The sequence below is a fragment of the Macaca thibetana genome, chromosome 3 (genome assembly GCF_024542745.1).
Source record: "Macaca thibetana thibetana isolate TM-01 chromosome 3, ASM2454274v1, whole genome shotgun sequence".
NCBI classification, from domain to species: domain Eukaryota; kingdom Metazoa; phylum Chordata; class Mammalia; order Primates; family Cercopithecidae; genus Macaca; species Macaca thibetana.
Genome location: NC_065580.1, coordinates 29696168 through 29713797, shown reverse-complemented (window position 1 = coordinate 29713797; position 17630 = coordinate 29696168). Strand labels below are relative to the sequence as shown.

General features: G+C 42.9%; 2 protein-coding genes across 2 annotated transcripts in view; both read left to right on the top strand.

Annotated features, from left to right (window-relative positions):
* Positions 1-17630, top strand: part of STRIP2 (striatin interacting protein 2) — a 57415-nt gene that overhangs the window by 28597 nt on the left and 11188 nt on the right. The window contains exons 14-18 of the mRNA XM_050782520.1: positions 662-736; positions 1743-1840; positions 2311-2437; positions 5038-5138; positions 8334-8400. Coding sequence (XP_050638477.1) covers positions 662-736; positions 1743-1840; positions 2311-2437; positions 5038-5138; positions 8334-8400 — 468 coding nt within the window. The remainder of the gene's footprint in view (positions 1-661; positions 737-1742; positions 1841-2310; positions 2438-5037; positions 5139-8333; positions 8401-17630) is intronic.
* On the top strand, positions 8407-13911 carry LOC126949767 (small nuclear ribonucleoprotein G-like). The gene has a single exon (XM_050782551.1). The coding sequence runs from the start codon at positions 13614-13616 to the stop codon at positions 13800-13802; it is 189 nt and encodes a 62-aa protein (XP_050638508.1). The 5' UTR covers positions 8407-13613; the 3' UTR covers positions 13803-13911.

The following is a 17630-nucleotide window of genomic DNA, read 5'->3' as shown; positions in this document are numbered from 1 at the left end:
TGTGTGGGACAGAAGGAGGCTGGTTATTCTTCCCTGGCTCAGGGTCTCATGGTAGTGAACCCTTGCCCTGTAATAGGCCTGAGCAGCCTATTGGGTCCCTGAGGCCCCAGCCTCCTCACTCTGATAAAAGGCTTAGTTAATGTCATCAATAGGACAGAGATAGTTATATATGAGGGGGCTGGTCAGAAAGGAGAAAGTGATGTAGGGGTGAATGGAGAGGGGAAGAAAATCATTTCCATCCACTTAAAAGCTTCTTTGCTGATATTCCTTCCTGTTTCACCAGGCCATATGTTACCCAACTTCCTTTTAAACCCTCACTATTGAGCCACCTACCTCTCCTTCCAGGCTTACAGAATGTTCTAGAGTTCTCAGCCTCAGATCAACACTATAGGAAGTGCTTCTGTAGCATCTGTTCCAGTTTCCCAGGTCCTGAGAGGTCATCCAGGCCAACCTGATGGTCCTATTGAAGAGAAAACTAGGACTCAGAGAAGGAATGTGACTTATCCAAGGTCATACAGTGAGTCATTAACACAGCTAGGGTAGAAACCTAGATCTGACTCCCAGCTTAGTGCTCTTTTCAGGTCACCCCTCACAACCAAGAAAATAAAGCCTTTGGTCACCTGGAAAGTGGCATTGGCAAACCATGTATTTCTTGCCATAGGGGGAAGAGGTGGTACCAGAGACGCCATGTGAAATCCTCTACCAGGGAATGCTGTACAGCCTCCCTCAGTATATGGTAAGGAGATGGTTAGGCCAGAGCTGCCCTTCTCTGCTACAAGGAACAGACAGCTAAAAACCATTTCAAGCGGACCTGTCCAACACTTGAACTTGTTTTCTGAGCCTTTGTGCCTTTGGCAAGGCATTCTCTGACACGTGAAAATTCTGAGCTTTCCTCAGTGCTCCTCTGATGGTGCTGTTCTCCCTAGTCCTTCTTTGGGAAGGGTGGGGAATAAGTTGGGGTCTCTACAGGATACACTGGGGACCCACCCTCCTCCGAGATAAGTACTGTAGTCCCTCTGAGATCTGCTGTGGTCTGTCATGTACTAGATAGCCTCAGGCTGGGAGTGGGGAAGATACCAATGGTTCGGGTTAGAGGAAAGAAAAGAGTGGGAGAAGTTGGGCTTATGCCTCCCACCTTATTTCTACACACTGTCCCTCTCACTCTGTTCCTTCCATCCTCCCCTTTGAAAAGAACAGTCTTTTTTTTTTTTTTTAAGTGGAGTCTCACTCTGTCGCCCAGACTGGAGTGCAGTGGTGCGATCTCGGCCCACTGCAACCTCCACCTCCCAGGTTCAAGTGATTCTCCTGCCTTAGCCTCCCGAATAGCTGGGATTACAGGCATGCGCCACCACACCAGCTAATTTTTGTATTTTTAGTAGAGACGGGGTTTTACCATGTTGGCCAGGCTGATCTTGAACTTTCGACCTCAAGTGATCTGCCTGTCTTGGCCTCCAAAAGTGCTGGGATTACAGGCATCAGCCACCATGCCAGGCCCTGGAAAGAACAGTCTTAAAGCAGAACAGCCAATGTGCTCCCTCTGGCTTTCTGCTTAGCCTCACAGGCAGGCCTCTCAGGACTGGGCACCTGTTTGCTCTTCTGGACGCTGGGGAGATATGGTCATTGAGGGAAAAACTTGGAGAATGGCTTTAAAACACTTTTTATAGGGCAGTTAGGGTGCAGAAGAATCACTCCCTTGCTGAGTGGATTTGACAGTGGTGAATTTCTTTATTTCTACTTCCCAGATCGCTCTGCTTAAGATTCTGCTGGCTGCAGCTCCCACCTCCAAGGCTAAGACAGACTCTATCAATATCCTGGCAGATGTCCTACCTGAGGAGATGCCGTGAGTGCTTCAACGGGGGCAGCTGCTGGATACTAGCTGTCTTGTCTGCAGGCTCTCTCTAGTCCCCACTCACCTTGTTAACACTTACAGAGATTGTCTCCAAAGAGATCTCCTCCTCTCTGCCCACCAGTACTCCCTTCCCCCTTCAGGGCTTTCTGCTTTGCTCTTTTTAGCTCAAAACTCAGGATCTGGAGGGTGACACCAGTGTCAGCGACTGGCTGCCCAGGTATTTGGGTGAACATTGCCAAGGGATGAGCTTGCCAAAAGAGAGATAGAAACAAAGAACTCAATGGAGCATTTCTTCAGACAGGCTCATAAGTGGGAACTCTGGAGGTTTCCCTGGCACAGAAGTTCAAGTTTCCCAAGTTCTGGCTCTCTTGTGTATATTATATCACACCCAAATACCTGGATCCCTGCAGGGCTCCCTTTTAGGCCACTTTCTGCGCTAATACCTTCTCTCGCCATTGTAGCATCACTGTTCTCCAGAGCATGAAGCTGGGCATCGATGTGAACAGGCACAAGGAGATTATTGTAAAGAGTATCTCTACCCTGCTTCTGCTACTCCTCAAACACTTCAAACTCAACCATATTTACCAGGTGAGCAGCTAGGAGCACTTCTCCACAGGTCTTGGGTGTTTCCCAGGCCCGATCTCTCAAAGGAAGGGTGCGAGGGCCCTTTTAGTTCTGATGAGCATCTTCCAGCCTTTTCTTTGTTCTCCCTCAGGGAATCCAGACACCCACTGCATGAGTTTGGGATAGGGTTATGGAGTGGGAACTGTCCTAGAAAGGTGCAGATGTCTGTGTCCCTTGTAAGTTATCCCAGGGTTGTGGGTAGGAATCTCTAGCTTCTCAGGAATATGCCCAGCCAGTTTTTAGAACAATGCAAGAGAGAATGTAAGCATTTCACAAAAATGGGGGGGAAGGTATATTGACCATAGTTTCCTATATGTGAAGCACTTTTCCAACATTTGAGATATAATTCTGAGAATAAGGCACAGTTCTGGCTCTTCAAGGCCTTGAAATCTTATAAAGGATACAGATACATAAGTAGCCAATTATAGAGAGATAAGTGTGCTGATACCGATAAGCACTGGTTGCTATGGAAACACCTAATCCACCTTGAGATGGAGAAGAAATGACTTCTAACCTGAGTCCTAAAAAAACAGATGTTAGCCAGGATATGGGAATTGTTAGGGAAGGAGGACAGGAGGCATTTCAAGCAAAAAAGCTGATATGCAAAACTCCAGAGGGGGAAGAGAGAGCAAAGTACCTTTAAAAACTGTTATTAAATGTTGCTGGAGTTCTGCCTGGGGTGGGAAAAGATGGGCGTGGTCTGGTGACACATGAAGCTGGAGGAATCGGCAGGGAGCATATCATAATCTATATGCTAGCACACAATTACTGAGCACCTATCCTGTGCCTAGCACCCTGTTAAGCTTGTCTAGGTCCTCATTTAATTCTCTCCACCCTATGAAGTAGTCTTATTTAATACCTCTTTTATAGATGACAAAATCAAAGCTAAGAAAAGTTAAGAAGCTGCTTTCCCATAAAACATTGTTTGCTATGCTAAGGAGATTGGACTTGGTTTCATGGGCATTGCCAAGATATAGGGACAAGATGGGGACAGCAAATGGATGCTGTCTGTGAGGAGACCATGGAGAAAAGAGGAATGCTTCTCATTCTTGCCCAGAGGCTCTACCCCATTTTCCTCCTATGAAGTCAGAATCAAGCTTGCTGGTAGAAAAGCAGGTCCTCAGAGTACAGAGAGGCTTCTGCAGGGTCTATGTCCATGGCCTTATCAACCAGAGTATTTCCACTTTCATGCATTCGAAGACATCATTGGGTGTGTTTGGTTGCCCTGAGTGCTCCCACTTTTGCCAGTGTTTGCTGAGCAGCAGCAGGGCTGGGAGGAGTAGGGGTAGGTAGGAGATAGTGTTTCTAGTGGAAAGAGAACAGAGAACTGTGGATGTGTGTTTACTTCTGCTTTTCTTGGTGGGAAGCGTGTGGATTCATAGCCAGACAGGTGGATGGCTTGATGGGCCTTGCCAGTGTGTGTCAGTGAATCCTGACAGGGCCACAGGCACATCTCAAACTGAAAAAAGTTTTCCATCAGATGATACTGGATATGTGTTGGCTCTTTTGTCTGGGGCTTTGGAAAATACCCTGGATTTTACGAATAAAATAAATAACTTTCCAGGGAGAAAATATTGAACAGAAGAGGGAAGTGGTCTTGGCATAAGCTGACTCCACTGCTCTAACTACATACCCAGGGCCGTAAGGCAGCTTAGCTTGCTGCTTGGCTACTTGTTGGCGATCAGAGAGCTGAGGATTTAAAACATCACAGTTCTCTGCTTTCTCAACCCCATTTCTATACTAGAATACTAGGTTCTGGATCTGGAGATAAACTGTGTTTGACACTCCTTAGTGTGTCATGGGTAACATAACCCCCATGACACTGCTCTTATGGCAACTTGCCCTACTAGGTTGTCCTGTATACAAACCACATCTGGATTTGGGAGAGTAGAATGGAGTCTCCACATTCTGGGATTTAGCCTATCAAAGACACCTTAGACTTCTCAATGCGGTATCTGTTGGCTGAAGGGCTCTTGTTCATTCATTCATTAAAATATTTACTAATATTCTTTTCCCCCTCACCCCATACTCCAAGCAGCCAGTATACTTACTGATATTCTAAATACTAAGGATAATATGGTATATCAGACATACTGGAGCTGGAGCCCAGTGGTCCATTTGGTTATTATGTGCTGTCACCATCCTGACTGAGTGATGCCAGGAGTAAGCTGCAGCTGTCCCTGCTATATCAATCACAGTTGAAACATTATGAGCCAGAGGTTTGGCATGGAAAACAACTCCCTCAGGGAGCCTTCCCTTCCTTTTGGGCTTAGGAACAAATCTCACAGCAATTCTTTCTATGTTTTGGAGTGAGATTTTATTTTCTGGCTTCTTTATTTTGTGCTTGTGACATATACTGCAGATTATCCCCCTCCATGTAGGATGGGCTGGGTGAAGATGATTCTTCCCATTTCCCAGACAGGAAGACTGATAACACAAGTGGATAGTAGATAGTAGATATTCTCAGGAATGGGTATTAGATTTGTACTTCCTCTCTTTTTCTCAAACATATTTTCCATTCTCCTCCAAATAAGCAGCCCTTTCTGCTTTGATTTTTAATTCAGTTTGAATATGTATCGCAACATTTGGTATTTGCCAACTGCATCCCCTTGATCCTGAAGTTCTTCAATCAAAATATCTTGTCATACATCACTGCCAAAAACAGGTATGAACTCTGGACAGGTTTATTTCAAGGGGCTATTTTGGGGTGGTTGAGAAAATTACATCATCTCCGAGCCTTTCAGTTTTCCTGGTGTCCCTAGTCCCTCCTGTCTTAGAGCTGTCACTGTTAAATTTAATTTTCTTGAAGTGTTAGCTGATGGAGCGTATGGTTTGCCTTCTTTAGGGAGGTATTTGTATTTTAATAGTTTTAAACACTGAAAAATGTCATGACTTAAATTAAGTGGCAGCGATGAATTTTTAGCTCTGTCAGGTGGATCCAGGGGTTGTTTTTTGTGAAACAACTTGCTTATCTGGCCAGGCCTTATTTTAGTATAAATCATAAGTTGGAGCAATTGGAACAGTTATGCTGTTTCGTAAACTGTAATGCATTATACAAAATTTATAACTGAAGGTATGTAATAGAATTTACTGGGGTACGTCAATTTGTAGTTTAAAAAAATAAGGTATTTCGCATTCATTATTTAATCTCCTCAGCAATGCTAAGAGTTGTTATACATTTTATTCTCATTTTGCCAATTAGGAAACAAATTCAGAGATATTAACAAAATTAACAAGCTGGTGAGACCCCTGAAGTAAGCATCAGAGACAGGATCAGAACACAGGCTTCCCTGTGAATACAAATTGCTTTCCATTCGTCCAGCCAAGCAGGGACTTGGGGATTACAGAATAGATCCTTGTTCCTTAATATTCTACTTTCACAAGAACTGGAAATATGTTAATCAGTAGAGTTTACCAGAGGCAAAATTCCTAAAGTAGAAGTAAGAGGGCTAATCTCATAGTTGGGGTGACTAGAGATATTGCCACACTAGTCTGTCAGTACTGCCTGAAATTCCACCATGGAGAGGGAGCCTACTTATATGTAGCTTAAAACACACACACACATCCCCTATGGAACCTGAAGTCATGAGACCTGGATTCGTGACCTGGATCTGCCACTTGCTAGTTATGTAATCTCAAGCAAGACACTGTTTCTCTGAACCACAGTATTTTCATCTTTAAGAATACCTTTTCTGACTGTATCATAGAATGTTGTAAGCATTGGTTAATATTAGCATATGCAAGATTGCTTTAAACACTGTCCCTTGAGGGTAAGCATTGGAGGATGGGTTTTTCCTAATGATATGGAGACCTGTGCACTAACCCCTTTAAAATGGGCACTTCAGATGTGCTACTTGAGTTACCAGGGAAAATGAAGTACAGGTCAGGCTGTATCAGGGTCAGAGCTGCAAGCAGGCACCTCTGTGTATCAGTCAACGCTCTGGGTTATAAGTAACCAAAGCTAGCTGGACTAGACTCATGCAGAATAGTGACTTTGTCAGAATGAAATGACGTGTGTCATCTTGAGGAACCTAGGACAGCAATGCAGCTCTGGACCTCAGGGTTGGTCTGTAGTGTGGGGAGGCCAGAAAGCCTTCCACTTCTATCTGTAAGACACCAGGCCTCTGTATTTCCACTCCAGTTTCCTCTCTCACTGACAAATGTATCAGACTGCGTTGTTTGCTTCTCAGGCCGCATAGTGAAATATGTCTATGTGAGCTGAACATGCCCCACCTCAGAGACTGAATTGACTCTCCAATCCCTATTCCAGATTCCCTAGGTTCACCCCTAAATCAACTGTGGCTAGGGGAGTGGTATACAGAAACTTAATGTTCTTTCTGCACCCATGGACGTAGAATGGGGGGGACAGACAATTCAATAGATATCCATTTGGTTCAATTTGGAGTTGGAAGAGTGGTAGCAACAGACTACACCTTTTGCTAAGGTTGGCCTGAACAAGATGATCCTCTTATGCATGAACTGTAAGTTTTACTTTTGAATGATCTCTGAGAACTTGGAGATCACAACTCATTATTGCAGAATTTTCTCATGGATCTTACAATCTAGATGTTCTAGATACTTGTAAATTAATTTTATGCCCCCTTAGGCTAGATTTCAGTTCACTAAGGGAAAGGCACAAATCCATCTTTGATTTCCCACCCCCATTTCCTGGTCGCCAGCACCTACTTTGCCATAGGGCTTCGTCAGTAGGAGGTGGGTGGATAGGTGAATGAGCCAGCCAAGAATGTTCATCCTAATGGAGCAGTACAGAACTGGCAACCCTGGGAAAATCTGATAGAGTAAATCAAGATGATGAACAACATTACAGGTAGTTTGACACAGTCCTGTCCCAAGCTGACTCTTCTTCTCTCCTACTCTGGTCCCCCAGGTTATCTTTGTCTGAGTTTCTTGGACAAAGGTAAACATTTCTGGCCAAATAAATTGTTGCCTTTTGCTTGTATAGAAATTTTGACTTTTGAAATGTAGAGACAGGTTCATTATAGCAGTGTGAACTCGTCTTTATAGCCACTGCTTTACCAACATCCTTTATTCATTTCCAACTGCACTAGTTCAGATAGATTGGTGTTCAAAACCTCATGGAATGTCAGAACCAGAAGGAGCATTAGAGATTAGCTAGTCCAGATTCTGTGTTGTGTCAATGAAGAAGGGAGAAGAGGAAAGAGAGAGCTGTCATTTATTTTGTAACTATGTCCTTGTCATAATGCAATGCCTTATTTCCCCTCCTAACTCATGCCTGCTTCCCTGGGCTCACCACAGAGCTGTAACTTGCAGTCCCCCACTGTCAGCTATTATCATTCTTGAGTTCCTAGATTAACCTTTCTATAGGAAGCTGCCCCTGTCTCAAGCTTCCTTTAGGAGTGGCTTCTGTAATCGTTCCCCAGAGCTCCCAGCTTTCAGAAAGATCTGGTGAGAGACACAGGAGGATCATTTCATCCTCACATCCTCAGATTGTTATCCAGTGGGATGGGTTTGGACCATGTCTGTGGGAGCAGTTATATTCACACATACAGTTAAATGCAGAAACACAAATGCACTTAAGTTTACGTATTCCTTTAAAGAAGCAAGGAGTGCTAAGAAAAGAGGCTCTCTTTCTGCTCTTTTTTGCATCTACCAGATGGGGGCCAGCCTCAAAGAACTCATTGGTTCCTCTCCTGATAGGAAAGGAGACTGGAGCTAGAGTTGCCTGGCACCAGAGCCCTCAGTTTCAGCTGAGGTCACTAAGCAATTTGGGAACTGGATAGGGGCTGCTGGAGAGAAATAACTCCTGCCCTTTTCAGATACAGCCAATTCCTGCTGTTGTCATTTACCTAAAGCCTGTCCTTATCTCTGCATCTTACAGCATCTCAGTCCTGGATTACCCTTGCTGCACCATCCAGGATTTGCCGGAGCTTACTACTGAAAGTCTGGTAAGCAGATGGGGATTTGGTAGCCTTTGAAATTGCTAGGTGGTACAGGTTGGCATTTGCTCTTTCATTTCTTCTCCAACCCCTTAATGCCCTGGTTTGAGAGTCTTAGATCAATGAAGGTATATTGGCAAGAGCACAGATGCAGCAGGGGTTTAGAGTTGCTGATCCAGTTGAGAAAGATCTGGAAAAGCTTAGCCTAGCATTTTTCAGAGAAGAGGAAACAGCCAGTGAAGAACACCAAGGAGGAGAGGGAATTTAGAAACATAATGGGACTGAAATTGAGTGTGAATATCTATGCTAAATGCAGGAGAATCTCTTCTGGTCTAGCTCAAATAATTATCTGTCTTCTTTCTGCTGTGCTACAGGGAGTTCACTTCTTATTTTCATATAGGTTATAAACCTAGCAATGTGTACCTGAGAAAATACTTGTCTAAGTCTCTCGGAGGCAAAAGTCTGTATAGCCACAAAAGGATTGCCCAGAAAGTTTCTCATCTTGAAAACAGCTCTAGGCAAAGAAAAGTCACTCACAGTTATTCTCAATTCCATGAAACTGACTGAACAACAGCCATACTGAAGATGAGGTACCTACCTCATCATGTATTGCCACAGCTCCTTAGATATGCCACAATCCATACCTCCAGCCTGTTGCATTGTAATTATGCATTTGTGTCTGTTTCTCAATTTGACTGTAGAATCCTTGAAGGAAGAGATAGTATCATCATTTTTATATCCTTAGAGTCTAGCACCTTGTCTGGTACATTGAAGAGCTCGATAAATGTTAAATGATTGAATCATTTAACCGATGTAGTAACCGATGGTTACTACAACCCTTTGTCCTCCAATTGTAATTCTTGCAAAATGTTGAGTCAGAAAAGTATATTATGCAAAAATAGAAGGACAACCTCTGTGGTACAAGTTTTATAGAACCATAGGATTCTTGGCTGGAGGGGACTTAAGAGGGGGCTTAAGAGCCATTTGATCCATCCCCCTTATTTTGAAGATGAGAAACCTGAAGGCCCAGTGACTTGTCATGGTTTACTCCTCATAGGTGACAGAGCCTGAATTAGACATGAGTCAAAAGACCCATGTCCTGAGACACCAACCTAGCACCGTTTTTTACCACTGGGATAGAGAGATTCCCTGGTCTTATTTAGACATGGCCTTAGCAGCCAAAGGAGTTGGAAGCTTTTTATTCCTACAGAGAAGTAATAAATTTTCTAACCTTCTTTATGTTATTTATGATGCTAGTCAGTCTTTTATCAAATTTTTTATTAAAAAAATTTTTTTACCCACACTACACAGATGTAGCTATTCAATCATTAAAACTACTCTATGAGGTTGTATTACTATTTTATAGATGGAGAAGTTAAATAGCTACCAGTTGAAAGTGGAAGTCAGGGTAGAAAGACATGCATCCCCTGCCATTCAGAGTTGGAATGAAGAATACGTTTTCCACAGAAACAGTGGTACACAGTAGCATTAAAATTCTGCTATTAGTAGGACATTTCAGAAGATAAAGTCAACTTTTATGGCCTGAATTTATTTCTTCCTATAATGTGTTCTTTATTTTCAATTCCAACCCCATTTGTTCGTATATAGAAATTGATAGGAACCACGATTTCACATCTCTCCCAATTGACCTTTGGGATATGTGCATAAAATTATTGAAATGAAGTGAACATAATAATTTATTATGTTTTCTAAGAAGACTAGTATTATCCCAGAGTGAAAGCGTGTATTTATTCTTCCTAAAAAATAGTCATGCTAAGTATTTTACTCCTTTCTGTGAAGCAATAGTGGCACCTGGTGGTTCCATTTAGTAACCACAGACTTTTTGTTTTGCTTGAATTTTGAATGAACCCAGTCATGGGCTGCAGTAACTGGTGAGTCTATTCCACATATGTCCTCAGTATGGTTTATCTAAACTTGTGACTTCTATGCTCAGAAAGACTAGTGTTCAGATGAGTAAGATATATCTCTTTTTTTCAGGCTTAACAAATGGCAAGCACAGAAAATGTACTGGCTATTTGAATATATAGGATTTTCTTTTCTTTTCTTTGAGACAGAGTCTTGTTCTGTCACCCAGGCTGGAATGCAGTGGTGCGATCTCAGCTCACTGCAACCTCCACCTCCTGAGTCCAAGTGATTTTCCTGCCTCAGCCTCCCGAGTAGCAGGGACTATAGGCAACGTGCCACCATGCCCGGCTAATTTTTGTATTTTTAGTACAGATGGGATTTCATCATGTTGGCCAGGCTGATCTCGAACTCCTGGCCTCAGGTGACCCACCTGCCTCAGCCTCCCAAAGTGCTGGGATTTCAGGCGTGAGCCACCACGAATGGCTATAGGATTTTCTTTAAGTTTTTTTTCTGATATTAAAATAAATATATGTATTGCAGAAAATTGGAGAAACAGAAAAGTATGAGGAAGAAAAATACTCTTATGTCACCTACATATAGCCACTGTTAATATTTTGCTGCAATTATATATATATATTCACTCATATATAAACACATTAACAAAACTAAGACTTTATACATAGATGTTTCATTTGGCAGCAAAATTTAAATGTTCACAATATCATTAAACATTCTAGAGGACAATATTTTTCTTCCTTTTTTGAAGGCAAGGTCTTGCTTTGTCACCCAAGCTGGAGTGCAGTGCACTCGGCCTGAAGCACAGCCCACTGCAGCCTCAAGCTCCTGGACTGAAGTGATCCTCCCACCTCAGCCTCCCAAGTAGCTGGGTGTAGCTGGGACCACAGGCATGCCACCATGCCAGGCTAATTTATGTATTTTTTGTAGAGACGGGGTCTTTGTGTTGCCCAAGCTGATCTTGAACTCCTGGGCTCAAGCAATTTGCCCTCCTTGGCCTCCCAAATTGCTGGGATTACAGGTGTCAGCCACCACGCCCAGCTGAGGACATAGTTTTGATTTTTTTTATTATTTATTTATTTTTTTTATTTATTCATTTTTGAGATGGAGTCTCACTCTGTCGGCCAGGCTAGAGTGCAGTGGCGCCATCTTGGCTCACTGCAACCTCTGCCTCCCAGGTTCATGCGATTCTTCTGCCTCAGCCTTCCGAGTAGCTGGGATTACAGGCACATGCCACTACACCTGGCTAATTTTTTGTATTTTTAGTAATTTTTTGTTGTACTGTGTTAGCCAGGATGGTCTCAATCTCCTGACCTCATGATCCGCCCTCCTCAGCCTCCCAGAGTGCTGGGATTACAGGCATGAGCCACTACACCTGGCCCAGGACATAATTTTTAATAGTTACACATAATATTCCACTATTTAGTTTCAAAAAAGATTCTTCTCTGTCGTTGACATTTATTTATGTTTTCCTTGTGTAACTCCAAAACAAACATCCTTACATGCGAATCTTTTTTTTTTTTTTTTTTTTTTTTGAGACAGGGTCTCGAAGTTGCTCAGGCTGGAGTGCAGTAATGTGATCACAGCTCACTGCAGTCTTGACCTCCCAGGGTCAAATGATCCTTCCACCTCAGCCACCCAAGTAGCTAGGACTACAGGCACATGCCACCATGCTTGGCTAATTTTTAAATTTAAAAAAATTTTTTTTAGAGATACAATCTCCCTAGAGACAGAATCTCCCTATTTTGCCCAGACTGGTCTCAAATTCTTGGGCTCGGTGATCCTCCTGCCTTGGCCTCTCAAAGTGCTGGGATTACAGGTGTAAGCCACTATGCCCAGCTGCACGTGAATCTTTGATTATTTCCTTTAGATTCCTAGAAGTGGAACTATTGGGCTGAAGTAGTCTTTTTTTTTTTTTTTTTTTTTTTTTTTGAGACAGTCACCCAGGCTGGAGTGCAGTGGCACAATCTCTGCTCACCACAGCCTCTGCCTCCCAGGTTCAAGCGATTCTCCTGCCTCAACCTCCCAAGTAGCTGGGATTACAGGTGTGTGCGTGCCATTGCTGCTCAGCTAATTTTTGTATTTTTTAGTGGAGGCAGGGTTTCACCATGTTGGCCAGGCTGGTCTTGAACTCCTGACCACAAATGATTTACCTGCCTTGGCCTCCCAAAGTGCTGGGATTATAGGCTTGAGCCACTGCTGGGCTGAGGTAGTCTTGATTTATATTTTTTCACTTTTCTGAATTTGAACTGAATTCAATTCAACTTTATTTGAAACTCTAAAAAGCATGATGAACATGAAATAAAAGTAGAGCTAATGGCATATTAATTTCTGAAGTATTCCCATTTTGTCAAAACAATTAGCTATAGATAGGCCATCCTCACCAATATACTGAGTAGTTTCCCCTCCCACCTGGTACAGGAAGTTTAAAAATTTGTGTGTCTCCAAATGTTGGTATTCATACTCAATCCACTAAGCTAGGAAAAAATTGAAATAAAATTCCAAACTTAAATGAAGGATGGTGAACGTATGTTATGTGGAAGTTAAGTGTGGTCTTTGAAAGGAGATTGCTGGAGAAGGCAGTGGATGTGGACTCAGCATGTATTTTGCAATGCTTAGCATCTGAATGGTTGTTGAGAGCAGTGGTATGAAATGTAGGCTGTGCAAGGAAATGCTTTGGGGGATGGAAAATATTTTTATATGTATTATACTGATATCTTTTTTACTTTCTATACTTATGTGTACATTCCTACAATGTTATTTAAAACTATGCATTTATGAGTAAACATACATGTATTTCAGAGTTATACTGTAAATGTACCATAAGGCATATATCCATTTTCCATGAGTTATTTATGCAAAGAAAGGACCATGGATAAAAATTTTTTAGCATTATATCAATTTTCCTGTTGGTCACTATTTCTGTAATGGGTTCTTGGGGAGATTAGAATCTCCAGGATGATTTTTCAAACTCACATATCCAGGTATGTTAGTGCCCCTTACTGAAGCACTTGTAGTTTGTTAAAGTTTCCCAAACAATCTTGAATTTTTTTTTTCTCCTTCCTCCTAATCCACTTATTTCACTTGAGAACCATTACTCTCTTTTAAGCTATCCAGATCTATGTCCTTAATCTAGCAGTAATTTATCAAAAACCCATATGATAAGAAAATTATTCTATAATAGTGTTGGTAAAGAAAAGACTAAAATAGAAAAAAAATGCCGACAATTGATTGGCTAATGAGGTGGGTGATGCCAGATGCAAGACTGCTGAGCCTACCACAGGAGCAAGAGAGAGGACATGCATTCCATCTTAAGGCATCTATGAGCCCATGTAGACACCATGAGCAAAACTCACCCTCCCGTGTTGAAAAAGTTTATAGACAAGAAGTTATCATTGAAATTAAATGGTGGCAGACGTCCAAGAATATTGTGGGGATTTGATCCCTTTATGAATCTTGTGATAGATGAGTGTGTGGAGATGGCAACCAGTGGGCAACAGAACAATATTGGGATAGTGGTAATACAATGAAAGAGTATCATGTTAGAAACCTTGAAACAAGTATAAATGATGGCTGTTCAGCATAGAAATCCATGTCCCCTCTCCAAAGAGCCTGTTTTACTATGATGTAAAAATTAGGTCATGTACATTTTTTTTTTTTTTTTTTTTTTTTTTTGAGACAGAGTCTCGCTGTGTCGCCCAGGCTGGAGTGCAGTGGCCAGATCTCAGCTCACTGCAAGCTCTGCCTCCCGGGTTTTTACGCCATTCTCCTGCCTCAGCCTCCCGAGTAGCCGGGACTACAGGCGCCCGCCACCTCGCCCGGCTAGTTTTTTGTATTTTTTTAGTAGAGACGGGGTTTCACCATGTTAGCCAGGATGGTCTCGAACTCCTGACCTCGTGATCCGCCCATCTCGGCCTCCCAAAGTGCTGGGATTACAGGCTTGAGCCACCGCGCCCGGCCATGTACATTTTTATATCGGACTTTTTTTTTTTTTTTTTGAGACGGAGTCTCGCTCTGTTGCCAGGCTGGAGTGCAGTGGCGCGGTCTCGGCTCACTGCAACCTCCACCTCCTGGGTTCAAGCGATTCTCCTGCTTTAGCTTCCCAAGTAACTGGGATTACAGGCACTCACCACCACACCCGGCTAATTTTTGTATTTTTAGTAGAGATAGGGTTTCACCATGTTGGCCAGGCTGGTCTTGAACTCCTGACCTTGTGATCCACCCACCTCGGCCTCCCAAAGTGCTGGGAAAATTACGAAATATGAAAATTAGCTGGGTGTGGTGGCAGGCATCTGTAATCCCAGTTACTTGGGAGGCTGAGGCAGGAGAATCACTTGAACCTGGGAGGCAGAGGTTGTAGTGAGCAGAGATCGCACCATTGCATTCCAACCTGGGCAACAGGAGCGACACTCTGTCTCCAAAAAAAAAAAAAAATTTGTTAGATAAACTTGTAATAGTCAAAAAAAGAAAGTTTAAAATAAAAATAGGATTTCATTTTCAGTTATGTGAACCATAATAGATAAATGAATCAAAAGAATCATTTGTCAAGTCATAGTTATTACCATGAATTTGACATCAGTTAAGTATTAAGACCTAGCTTTTTTTTTTTTTTTTTTTTTTTAAGACAGAGCCTCACCCTGTCACCCAGGCTAGAGTGCAGTGGTGTGATCTTGGCTCACTGCAACCTACCCTCCGGGCTCAAGTGATCCTCCCACCTCAGCCTCCCGAGTAGCTGGGACTAGAGGCACATGTCACCACGCCTGGCTAATTTTTTATATTTTTTGTAGAGACAAGGTCTTACTATATTGCCCAGGCAATTTTTAAATTTTTTGTAGAAACAGAGTGTCACTATGTTGCCCAGGCTTGTTTCAAATCCCTGGTCTCATACAATCCTCCTGCCTTGACGTCCCAAAGTGCTGGGATTACAGGTGCGAGCCACCATGCCTGGCCAGCATAAGTTTTTTTAATAGTTTCAAATAAATGCAGGGCTAACATGGCCAGGAAAGCCTGAAGCACAAAGCAGAGAAATAGACTAGGTAGTATGGAAAAGACAAACAAACCTGGCTTTGCCACTTATAACTATAAGGGATCTTGAGCAGGTTTCCTGTAGGCTATAGAAATTTCATCTATAAAGGAAGGAAGGTTGAGTCATTAGATAAGCATCCAACTTTCCTTGGACTATAAAATTCCCCTACATTCATTATAAAATAACCAAGTTAATATTAATAATTTTGATTTATCAGTGCAGAGCTCGTTTGTCACACAGGGACTTCAGTAAGCTGTTGAGGAGGTTTGAGATATAGTATTAGATCTCACCCTTAGTAGCCCTTCTTTAAAAGTTCAATCTGATCATAGGCTGACTAGATTCAGTCAAGTGCTTCCATTTAAAGAAGGAAACCTCACTGTTTTTTGTTCTTGTTTTTCCTGGGAACGATTATTTTCTTCTGGTTTGAAGTACGAATTATGGTAGGACCAAAGAATGTGCTTTTCCACCATTGAGTCTTCAAGAAGCTCGGAAAGCAGGGGATCCAACTAAATTTCCTCTGAATTGCCTTCTGTGTGCAGGATTCCAGAAGTGCAGCTAGAAGGTGAACAGTAAATAAAGAGTCTTCAAATGACTGAGTACTGGTGATTGGGTGCTTAACATGTGACCTTGGGCAAGCCCCTTCCCCTTTCTGGGCCCCAGTTTTTGTTTCTGTGGATGACAGAATTGGGACTAGAGCAACTACATTCCTTCTGGTGCTCACATTCTAACCAATATGATTCCTCAATCCAAAAGGAAGAAATGCTCCATTCTTCCCTTAGTCATCTGAATTAATTAGCTACATAATTGGCATAGCCTAGATTTTATTTGGCTTGGCTCACTCACCTGGGTGATGGATGGATCTTTGAGAATACAGCCCTCTTAGTGCCCTGGAGATACTCTGAAAGGGTGGGATGTAGTCCTTGAACTGAATATTTAGACCTAAGGCATACTGCAAACAAATATTCGTGAGAGTAGGTTGTGGGTATGTTTTCTTTTTTAACTTTAGTTAATACAAAGGAAGTAAAGGTCTTGCTTTGGCTAGTATGAAGTACCAGGAACAAGAGAATGTGACGTGTGCTGCTGTTCACAAATTATATCTCCTCATAGAGGCTTCCATTTTAATATGCTGGGTCTTGGAAAAAAAAAAAATAGAGAAAGGTGACCTGCCTTAAATGAATATAAACATGAAGAAAAACTCTCAAGTTTGGCAAATGTGAACAGGTACCTGTGGAACCAAAGACCTGTTGGGAAAAAGTTATCTGTTGGGTTGGAACAGGCACAGGCTAGAGCAGTGCTGCAGGTAGAGCCTGCTGCAAGCAAGGGAGACAAAACAAGCTAGGGTTTGGTGGCCATCCTGAGAGAGCCACTGACCAGTGTATGTGCTTTCAGTGCCAGCTCCTGGCAGCATCTAATGTGAGAAGTAGAGCTACTTACAGTTGTCTGGGGAAGTAGTATCAGAGGGAAAAGAGAGTTGGCACATGCCTATAGTCCCAGCTACTTGGGAAGCTGAAGTGGGAGGATGATGAGTTTGAGCCCAGCCGGGGCAAAATAGTAAGACCCAGCCAGGTGCAGTGGCTCACACCTGTAGTCCCAGCACTTTGGGAGGCCAAGGTGGGCAGATCACCTGAGAGTCTGGAGTTTGAGACCAGCCTGGCCAACATGGTGAAACCCTGTCTGTACTAAAAATAGAAAAATTGGCTGGGCATGGTGGCATGTGCCTGTAATCCTAGCTACTTGAGGGGCTGATGCAGGAGAATAGCTTGAACCCAGGAGACGGAGGTTGCAGTGAGCCAAGGATAGCGCCACTGCACTCCAGCCTGGGCAACAGAGTGAGACTCTGTCTCAAAAAATAAAAAAAAAAAAAAAAAAAAGAAAAAAAGAGGAGGAAAGGAGAGCAAGGCCATGGGCAACTGAGACTATCTTCAAAGAGGAAACTGGAGTTCCTTTCCTGGAATTCTTGAGACTGAGCCCTAAGGAAAAGGCAGCAGCCACAAATGGCTTACCCTTACTCAAAACTTCACTTTTTTTTTTTTTTTTTTGAGACGGCATCTCACTCTGTCACCAGGCTGGAGTGCAGTGGCGCAATCTTGGTTCACTGCAACCTCTGCCTCCCAGGTTCAAGTGATTCTCCTGCCTCAGCCTCCCAAGTAGCTGGGACTATAGGTGTGCGCCACCATGCCCTGCAAATTTTTGTATTTTTGGTAGAGGTGGGGTTTCACTGCGTTGGCCAGGATGGTCTCTATCTGACCTTGTGATCCGTCCGCCTTGGCCTCTCAAAGTGCTGGAATTACAAGCGTTAGCCACTGCACCCAGTCCAAAACTTCACTTTTAA

What these genes read in the sequence shown, in the direction of transcription:
- LOC126949767 (XM_050782551.1), top strand. Translation starts at nt 13,614, where the DNA reads ATGAGCAAAACTCACCCTCCCGTGTTGAAAAAGTTTATAGACAAGAAG.